This window comes from Panthera uncia, unplaced genomic scaffold (genome assembly GCF_023721935.1).
Source record: "Panthera uncia isolate 11264 unplaced genomic scaffold, Puncia_PCG_1.0 HiC_scaffold_1459, whole genome shotgun sequence".
NCBI classification, from domain to species: domain Eukaryota; kingdom Metazoa; phylum Chordata; class Mammalia; order Carnivora; family Felidae; genus Panthera; species Panthera uncia.
Genome location: NW_026058095.1, coordinates 38 through 10,459, shown reverse-complemented (window position 1 = coordinate 10,459; position 10,422 = coordinate 38). Strand labels below are relative to the sequence as shown.

Below are 10,422 nucleotides of genomic sequence, written 5' to 3'. Positions count from 1 at the left end.
CTTTTCTTTATAAAAAATCTTTTTACTAGACTGAATCAGCTCTGAATGGAATTTTCCACAAACATGCAGAAATAACCTAACATTGAAGTTTTCTTTAATTATATAGTTACCTGCACTAAATTTGAGGGGATAAAATAAGGGAGAGAAACTAAAATGAGAAATAAAAAAATAAAAGCACAGTATTAAGCTTTATAAATGGACTTATTTTTAAAAATTAATTTCAGATATTAAAATCAATCAGAAACATTTAAATCAACTTCTTTTTTTTTTTTTTTAATTTTTTTTTTCAACGTTTTTTATTTATTTTTGGGACAGAGAGAGACAGAGCATGAACGGGGGAGGGTCAGAGAGAGAGGGAGACACAGAATCGGAAACAGGCTCCAGGCTCCGAGCCATCAGCCCAGAGCCTGACGCGGGGCTCGAACTCACGGACCGCGAGATCGTGACCTGGCTGAAGTCGGACGCTTAACCGACTGCGCCACCCAGGCGCCCCTCAACTTCTCTTTTAAAGATATACAGACTACTTCTTCTGTTCTTAAATGTTACTTTTATATTCTGAATCTCCATAAGTTTCCATGAAAATGTATTAAGCTATCCAAGTATTTGGCTTATCTCTAATGTCTAAGAGGAACTTGATGTTATTGAAAAGAATACAGAAATATTCTTTTCCAGAGGTGATCTCATCTTAAATTTCATTTACGAAAACAAGAAGTACCTTTAATCATATGCTATGAAGAGTGGCAATCCCTGAGAAAATGACTCATTGCAGACAAAGTAATTAGCTATTTCACTGGACTACATAATCCTGTCAAAAAGAAAAAAACCAAAAACCAATCAATGCTTCCCCAAAGAAGTTACAAGAGGCCAAGAGCACACTAAAAATTCTTTATTGTCATTATTAAATGCATTATATAAACATGATAAGTGGAATATACTATACATTCGATGGAACACATATAGCCTTTATCAGGGTAAAAAAAATACACAGCCAAGAATGGAAAGCAGCATACATTAAAAAAAAAAAAAAGTGAACAGCTCTCATATATTACGGTCACTATACAATGTGCCAGGATGTTTTACAACCTTTCTATTAAACAAAAGGGAACTAAACATTATGTATGGTTTAAAGGCGTTAAATGCCAGATATTCCACAGAAGGAGAAAATATTAGCATCCTGGAATCATCTTTATTCCTGGTCCATTTTCTGCCCACTGGAAAAAATTGCACTGTTTTGCCTTCCCAAGAGGACACACGAAAAAATTCTTTCCGTTATTGGGTCCAATCTTCAACACCGTTCTCATGATAGAGCGTCTGCCATGGTTGCAGAATGGGAAGGACAGATCCGCCCACTACAGGGTTAAAACAGAAGGATTGGGAAGTTTGGATGCAGGTTAGAAACACGTACAGCCTAAGCCTGGGTGCATCTGGTTAGCGCATCCCGTGTTCCCTGCCACTGTTAATCTGACATTGGAAAATAGACAGAAGTCATTAGTGCTTGCCCTTCAAAAAAGCTTACATCCTGTACGAAGCATCTCTCCTGCAAATTTGCTTGAATCACACAAAAAACTGCCCAAATGCTCAGCTTCTCTTTGTCTACAGACATGTTTACAGGGGTTCTCTTGCTTTACTGAAAATAATTGAGAACGATCAGCATCTTGCTGCAAAGCCATCACCAGTGTTTCTGCTATGTTAAACCGATTAAGATCAAAGATTTGTTATGATTTTAATACTCAACTTCCTTCCTTCATCTCTTAGGAATAAAAAGAATCCAATACAGAATTACATGGATGAATTTAGGCAGATTCCACTGTATTACTCTTATAAACATTGGCCTCAAGGGAACTATAAAGCAGGCTGTAATATTATTAATTTTCTACCTAATATTTTTTCCATTTTGTCTACGAAAGCTCCTTGAGGGAATGTTGTCAGTTCAGTAGGATGCAGTCACTGCTCATGCAGGGGTTCAGACCCAGTCATTATCCAGTTTTCCTTGGAAAATTCCTTAGCAAAGTACCACACTGAAGACACAGGTTTTCAAGCTCAGTAAGCCCAGTCAGAAAATTTTTGCTCCAGCACTGAGACAGATCAGTATTTGCAGTTATGCACCAGATGTAGCAGTTGGTTGCAGAAATATGTATTTAAACATTGAAACCAGTCAGCATAGTGAGAGACTCACATTCTGAGAAACACAGAAGGTGAGTCGGAGGAAGACGGACCCCAGACTCTAGTGTCCTGTCCTCTCTTCACTTCCAGGGACACGCTCCCAGAATGGCAAGGGGGGAGGAACCGCCCTACATCTAAATTGTTGTTGTGCAAGCTTGTGTGATAGGATTCACTACGTTTACTGTAAATCCAAGGTATGTCTGTGATTCCCCCCCCCCCCCCCCCCCCCGTGTACTTCTCCCCAGGGCATACACCAAAGGTTTTGTGGAAGGGAGGAAAAACACGTTTGTGTCTTGAATTATTCGCCACCTGCGTAAAACACTCAGTCCCTTTCTACCTTTATAAACCAAGGACCACACATCTGCACCTGTGGTTACACACGGGCTACACCAGAATCATCTAACGGCTATTATTTGATTAGTTTTTCAGTTTCTGATGAAGCTCCTTGAGTTTTATGTTCTTCAACATTCAGGCTTTAGACTGAATGTCAGTGTGGCTCTTTAAAATTTAAAGGTGAACAAATTAAATAAATAAAACTTAAAGCTGAAAGCGGAAAACAAGATCGCTACTCATTACATCTTAATAATGGAAGCATGTGATGACACTACAGCGAGCTTGAAAAAATCTTACACGTACTTGGAAAAATCCGCACTGCGCTTGTCTAGGTAGAGGACAAGCGTAAAACTGCCTGCCCTTGTTTTCGCCATCCTTCCGCACAACGCGTAGAACACACAGGCGCTTGTGTTTACCGCAGCGAGGACTGCCAGCATTTAATGCACAGGTACCATCTGTCATGTTAATTCCAAGTTCACTGTAACGACAGGTTACAAAGTTACTACAGCCCAACAGCGCTAAAGGGATAATCCCCACCGCCTTCCCCTGCATTAGAATTCTGCTCGTACAGGGGGTACCCGGCTGCCTCCGTCGGTTAAGTGTCAGACTTCGGCTCAGGTCATGATCTCATGGTCTGTGGGTTCGAGCCCCACATGGAGCTCTGTGTTGTCATGACAGCTCAGAGCTTGGAGCCTGTTTCAGAATCTGTGTCTTCTTCTCTCTGTGCCCCTCCCCTGCTCACTCTCTCTTTCTCTCTCTCTCAAAAAATAAACATTAAAAAAAAAAAAAAAAAAAAGAATTCTGCTTGTATAAAGATGAGGTGCCAAAAAGGGGACCAGGGTCAATGGCACGTCATTCCACACACTGCTACCACATCTGTTTAATTCCTGTTTTTCTCAGGTAATCCTAACTTACCTCCAAAGCCACCTGTGCACCCAAAGCATGCAATTAACATTTCTGAAGTACGAAAACAGCTGAAATGTGTACCCAGCACACCTACTTTCCTTAGTTTTCATTTGTGATAACTGGTTCTTCCCTTACTCAGTAGTATAGGGTGGCCACTTTAATTTCCTCTAAAATATTCTCAAATTCAGTAGCTCCCCAGCCCCCAAAGTAACTAGAATGACAGTCTTCTCTAATTATTTCCTCATCGGTAGCAAGCTCTCGTGGATGGCTGTGACAAGGCCAAAAAGATCAGTCTTTCTATCGTCCATTTTAAAGACAATTTTCTACACTTTTCTTTGATCAAGGCTACTATAATAGTTGCAGTCATATTTCAGCAAGGCCTGGGCTGCCTGGCAGAGAAGAAATGTGTATTTTGTCAAGCCAGTAGGGAAGCTTTATTCTCCCCCACAATTAGGATCAACTGTATTAACATCCAGAAATAGCAAAGCTGGAAGGCAACAGGATTTTCTTTTCCATACTCCCTCCATTTTTCCGATGCCCCTTCCAAAAGAGGATACATTAAAATTTTAACTTCAAGAGAAGTTAAATATCTAGGTGGTGCAGAGAAGTCAAGAAACATCAAAAATGTGGGGCTGCCTGGGTGGCTCAGGCGGTTAAGCGTCTGACTTTGGCTCAGGTCGTGATCTCACTACTCATGAGTTTAAGCCCCGAGTCGGGCTCTGCGCTGACCGCTCAGAGCCTGGGGCCTGCTTGGAATTGTGTCTCCCTCTCTCTCTCTGCCCCTCTCCCACTCACGCTCAGTCTCTCTCTGTCTCTCAAAAATACATTAAAAAAAATTTTTTTTAATAAAAAAAAAAAAACAAACACTGAAACCAAAGCAAGTAGACCATAAATGTGCTTTTAAAGAAACTGTTAAGAGAAAGAAAAAAAAGGTAAAGAATATTGATAGGAGTGAAGTGATGCTTTCTTATAAAAAAAAAAAATACACACTTGCAAACAGTTTTCTACATTATTATGGAAGTGGCTGTCTTAGATAACAATTAGTTGAACACTTCCAAGCCATCTGCTTCAACCTAGAAATCTCCAGAGTTCCATATAGCCAAGAGAGGTTTAAACTCTTTCCTAGTAAAGCTTTCCTGGGGAGGGGCAAAGTGGAAGGGTGGAAGGTAGGATTCAGTTGGGGATAAAAGGCTCCAGGGGTCCCCTCTGGCTCCTCATTTCTGTCTTTCATTCCATTTTCTTCCTTGGTATAAAGCTAAAGAAAAACAACAGCCATATGCTCTCTTATCCCTGGCACTCAGAGTATGGGCTGCTGACTAGAAGCATCGGCATCACCTGGGAGAGCCTGAGAAACACAGAATTAGGGGAGCCTGGGGGGGGCTCAGTCTGTGAAGCGTCCGACTCTTGGTTTCGGCTCAGGTCATGGTCTCAGAGTTCGTGGGATCGAGCCCCTTGTCAGGCTCAGCACTGGCAGTGCGGCAGAGTCTGCTTGTGATTCTCTCTCTCTCTCTCTGCTCCTCCCCCCTTCTTTCTCTCTCTCAAAATAAATCAATAAACTTAAAAAAGTAAAAGAAATACAGAATTATCCACCCTGCTCCAGATCGCCTACTGAATTAGAATCTGCATGTTAACAAGATTCCCAGGTGATTCATATGCACATTGAGTCGTGAAGCAGAGTGAAAGTAACCAAGATACTGATGCCACTTGTGATCGCATCAACTCTATGCACAGCTAATCTTAATTTTATGATAGAAAACATCATCCAGGATAAATGTTCTGAGGAATCGAGGACTTCCTGGTTCCTCTTTGTTTCCATCATTATTTAAGAACTTTGTAAACTGTAGCAGAACATTTTCTTAGGTAAACTTAGCATAAGAATAGTTCAACTTATTTTATAATTAGGACCATCACTTTGAACATTAATAGACTATAAATGGTCTGTTAATGGATCAGGGTTGACAAATGTTTTCAGATAGCACATATTTTCGGCCTGTGGGTCTTAACAGTCTCCTTTGCGACTACTCAATTCTGTCTGATATTGTAGCATGAAAAGCGGCCATGGAAACTATGGAAACCAACGGGAATGGAATGTGTTCCAATAAAACTTTATTTATAAAATCAGGCGGGAGGCTGGATTTGGCTCTGCCAACCGTAGTTTCCTAAGGTAAAAGTCATGTGAACTGAGCAGCGCTTGATGCATAATAGGTTTTCAATAAATATTTGTTAATGAATAAATAACACTGAACACAGCTCAGATAAAAACTCTTCTCAAGAGAGAATACATCACCATGCACAACTGTGTAATTTTAAAATGGATAGGTTTTCAATGCTCAATTCATCATGGCTTAACTAATTTTACAGATAGGGTGATTCTTTATAATAAAACCACTGTCTACATTTTTTTGAACCCTTCAGTCTCACTGAATGTAGATTTTGTAGCTCAGTGGCATTTCAAGAATGAAAACAAACACAGGGAGGTAAAATGACTCATCCTAGCTGGCCCCAGGTGGTTCTCTTGGGGATCGAATACCCTGAAGGTTACAGGAAGCATGAATAAGGGGTGTTTCCCTGGTGTTAGAGGTGGCACTCTGCCAACCTTGATGTAACAGACGTGAGAAAATGGTAGTGATTCTGCCAGTTTTATTTCCTCACCCAAGCAAACCTCTGCACCAGCTCAGGAGAAACCTTCACCCAAACAAACACATGGATTCTCTGAATATGTACCACTGTGTTTTGTTCTGTATTTACACTAATTGGATCAAAGACTTGAAACTGTTTCTAGCAGGTACTCTGAACTGCTAAAAAACTGGTTCGACCATCTAATTCATAATCCGGTCACTGGATAAAACTCCGGTATATCCAAAGACCAATCCGAAAATATGCCTCGTCAACAGAGCATGTATCGTGTAGTGTAGTGATGGGATCAGTAATTAAGAGAACAAAAGGCGAATTAATTACCATATAATTATTAAAGAAAAAAAATAAACTGCCTATAAATTCTCTGAGTGGACCACCTGTTTTCACATACTAGGTTGTGAGCTTCTGCTGGGCATCTTGTCCACAAGATGAACACTGAAGCTGCCAGACAAGGAGAAAAATGAAATAAATGACAGTAATTTGCAATTTATTCCTTGTAAAGTAGCTGGGTGCAGAAGGGCTGCTGGGTGAATGTATTTCATCACTTGACATTTATTCTGCTAGTTGATCTTGATTGATTTTAGAGTCTCAGTCCTGGGGTTCTTATATTCAACACATACATAGGCTGCGGCGTTTCTAAGTAATGTTATGCACTGTGATTAATCATATGACCCTATTACTAATGGCTTATGAAGAAATCATTTAAATTTAAGGTTACAGTAATGTTTTTTTAAATCCCTAATTCATTAGTTAAATTGTCTAAGATTTTCTACAAAGCACTAAGGAAACAAAAATATGCCAAGATATTTCAGCTGAGTACAAAGAATGCCACCACACTAAAATGATCACATCTACATCTTTGCTCTTAAGCTACAGAAAAGACTTAACAAATGACTTTCTTACAGGATGGTCTCCCAACTCAGATGCTCCAGACCCTACCTCCTTCGTGACCTCTGATTAGGGTGTTAGATGTTAATTAGATGTTAATTGGGATTAAAATGTAAAGTTAGTCCTGATCCAGTCATTTAAATGCTTGGCCTCCATAGCTTAATTCAAACATCTGCCATTTCTTAGTATTATGGACACAAGTTAAAACAGATATTATAAATGACTGTGAATGAGATTTTTTGAGAGACGGTCAAGGAGAAATCATCAAGACTAACCGATGGCAAATTTAGTGTCGTGACAGGAAACTGGAGACAAAATCATGTACTGACCACACACCGCCTCGGAAATCTGTTAGCAAGTAAGCTCGAACGAAGGGTTCCCAGAGCCTGGTCTGGACCTGCACATCAAGTGGCCCCTGGTGGTGCGGCCCAAGGGAAGAACCTTCCACTCAGCCAGGACACAGCCCATCGGTGGAGAAGCCAGTAACGCAAATCCCGCCTGCGATCGCATGAGATCCCACGCACACCAACTCTCCCTCTGCCTCTCTCCCGCTGGCAAGACAACACCCATGGGAAGGAAACGCTCCAACTTCACTTTATTTAAAAACGCAGGATGTACGGCACCTGCTTTCTGAAGGAAAAAGGAAAACACAGCTTGAAAAAGAAAACTGTGGAGACATGCCTCTCTCTGACGGAGGCCCAAGAGCAGGTGGCCAGAGTAGAGAAGCCCCAGATAAAGATCTAGAGAGTGTGGACAGGTAGTTCTAGGTGCTGCCGTAATCACAGAAGGGGGACATCGTTTAGTAAAATTTCTCTATCTCCAGCGACAGCCATTGGGAGGCTGCATCTAGATGGGAAGGTGAGAGTCTCAAAACATACCTGGTCTGCCTGTATTCACGAATTTGCAATGACAACTTTTCAAGTTCAGCTACAACTGTGGCACACACGCTCTCTGGGCCTTCGTGGCTGAAACACACACCATCCCACACGGCTGGAATACAGCCACCTTCTTCGGCAGCAATGCTGCTGAAAGTATCTCCTCTCTCTCTCTTTAGAAGACACATACCAAACTCTCATGACTAACAGTCTCCCTTTCGGAAGAACTATCTTTCTTTGGAAGGAAATATAAAAAAAAAAATGCAGGGGCACCTGGGTGGCTCAGTTGGTTAAGTTTCTGACTTCGGCTCAGGTCATGATCTCACAGCGTGTGAGTTCTAGCCCTGCTTTGGGCTCTGTGCTGACAGCTCAGAGCCTGGAGCCTGCTTCGGATTCTGTGTCCCCCTCTCTCTTTGCCCCCCACTTCGCGTTCTATCTCTCTCTCTCTCAAAAATAAACATTAAAAAATGTTTTAAAATAATGCTAACAGTGGTAATTGCTATCAGGTGATATTTTTCTTTATACTTTGCAGTATTTTCCAAATATTCTGTACTGAGCACGTACATGGTTACAGTCAGAATAAAGTAACTTTGGGGATGCCTGGGTGGCTGAGTTGGTTAAGAGCCAGACCCTTGATTTTGGCTGAGGTCGTGATTTCGCGGTTTTGTGAGTTTGAGCCCCACGTCGGGCTCTGCGCTGACAACTAGGAGCCTACTTGAGATTCTCTCCCTCTCTCTGCCCCTCCCCAACTTGTGCTGTCTCTCTCTCAAAATGAATAAACTTAAAAAAAAAAAAAAAAAAAAGAGTAAAATAACTTTTTACAGATAGATGCAGAAGATTCTGCTTTTCATTCTCTTCCCTTCCCTAACATCATAAGCTAGAGAAAACACGGGAAGGAGATGGCTATAGTCATCTTTCCGGGTTTGATTCACCTTACCAACATCAATGCAGCTTCCTTAGCAGGGGCCGACTCTTCTGCTTCTCAAAACTTAATGCAAATACCTTCAAGATCAAGGTTAGAGGTATCATACCTGTTAGAAAATCCAGGGCTACCACTTTTGAGGTCTGGTGATGAGGAGTGGGTTGTTTTTAACTTTTTATAGGCTGGACTAAATAATTTGGACTGAGAACAGGCCGTAGGTGATCCGTTTACTCTGTTAGATGGTTGAGTTCTATGGTTTGCTCTCTCCTTGGAGGGGTGCAGTGGATCCCTAAAACACATGTCAGTCGGAGGAGAGTTTTGAAATTCTCTGCCTAGTATCCCACTTTGGCTTGTTTTTCCTTCCAAAGCACTGGATTTATTGCTGAAATCAGTCAAGACAAGGGTTGTAGTTCCAAATACTGTTCTCCTGTTGACCTTCACCTCTGTACTTGGTTTTCCAAAACTATTACAAGGATACTTCACTAAGCTGTCAAAGGCAATAGAATTGTCTTCATTGTTGATTATTGAATCTGGAAGGAGAGAGAAGTGATACTTCAGAGTTCCTAGAAGTGTGATAATAATATATATTGACTATTTGAAACATCTTTTAAAAAAAAAATTTTTTTTTTACATTTATTTATTTTTGAGAAACAGAGTGAGACAAAATGTGAGTGGGGGAGGGGCAGAGAGAGGAGACACAGAATCCCAAGCAGGCTCCAGGCTCCAAGCTGTCAGCGCAGAGCTGGATGCGGGGCTCGAACCCACAAACCGCAACATCATGACCTGAGCTGAAGTCGGATGCTCAACCGACTGAGCCACCCAGGTGCCCCGAAACATCTTTTTATATCATTAAAACTTTAAAAAAAAAAAAAACAAAAAACCTTTTAGTTCACTTATGATGGTGAATGCATAGAACTATCAACACAGCTAGTTTGGACAATTCAGGATTAACTGTCTTCTCGTTAGGAAATAAAGTATCATAGAAAGGGCAATATTTCACCAACTCCTAGCAGCGCAGAGGTGGCTTTAACAGAGATTTATATTTGCTTGTTATTATTTTTTTACCATTTAAAAGTCATTCAGCTACCAATTTTGTTCCTATTAGGCAACACAATAAAGCAGTGGTAATTAAGGGATGGTATACAGATCAGCAGTTAGAGGCCTGTCTCTGGATTATCAGGAATGTCTCTGTGAATGACACATATTGGGAAAGGCTTACTGAAATTAAACAAAGATGAATTACAAAGACTTGACATTAATTAAAAATGTTTCTTTTTTAGAAATATAATTTATTGTCAAATTGGCTAACATACAGCGTGCTCTTGGTTTTGGGGACAGATTTCCGTGGTTCATCACTTACATACAACACCCAGTGCTGATCCCAACAAAGGCCCTCCTCAGTGCCCATCACCCATTTTCCCCTTTCTGTGAATGGCACATAATGGGAAAGCCTTATTAAAACTGGACAAAGATGAATTACAAAGACTTGACACTAATTAAAAATGCTTCAACAAAGCATCCTAGCATTTTGGAATCCATACTATGTTCTAAATTGTAGTCTTTCGTACTCAGAAAAATAACAAGAAAATAGTTAATGGGATGCAGAGAGGCGTTTCAGAATGTTGGAATGAATGAGGAGGCCTCAGACTGTGGTCTTCTGAGGGCTCTGTGCTGAAAGATACTGAACGGGGGGGAGTG

At 40.9% G+C, this 10,422-nt stretch overlaps 1 protein-coding gene across 1 annotated transcript; it reads right to left on the bottom strand.

Annotated features, from left to right (window-relative positions):
- Positions 1 to 870: 870 nt before the first annotated feature.
- LOC125917079 (endonuclease 8-like 3) lies at positions 871 to 9,275 on the bottom strand. Its single transcript, XM_049623334.1, has 3 exons — positions 8,834 to 9,275; positions 2,800 to 2,974; positions 871 to 1,349 (listed from the first exon to the last, which is right to left on the bottom strand). Exons 1-3 carry the CDS (start codon positions 9,022 to 9,024, stop codon positions 1,167 to 1,169), a joined length of 549 nt encoding a protein of 182 aa, XP_049479291.1. The 5' UTR covers positions 9,025 to 9,275; the 3' UTR covers positions 871 to 1,166.
- Positions 9,276 to 10,422: the final 1,147 nt, after the last annotated feature.

Excerpts from the sequence above, each read along its gene's own strand:
- LOC125917079 (XM_049623334.1), bottom strand. The coding sequence starts at position 9,024 with ATGTGTTTTAGGGATCCACTGCACCCCTCCAAGGAGAGAGCAAACCAT. Across the intron at positions 2,975-8,833 it reads AGCCCTGGATTTTCTAACAG|TGAACTTGGAATTAACATGA; the intron begins GTATGATACCTC and ends CTGTCGTTACAG. Across the intron at positions 1,350-2,799 it reads CGCAGTGCGGATTTTTCCAA|TGGGCGGATCTGTCCTTCCC; the intron begins GTACGTGTAAGA and ends TTAACCCTGTAG.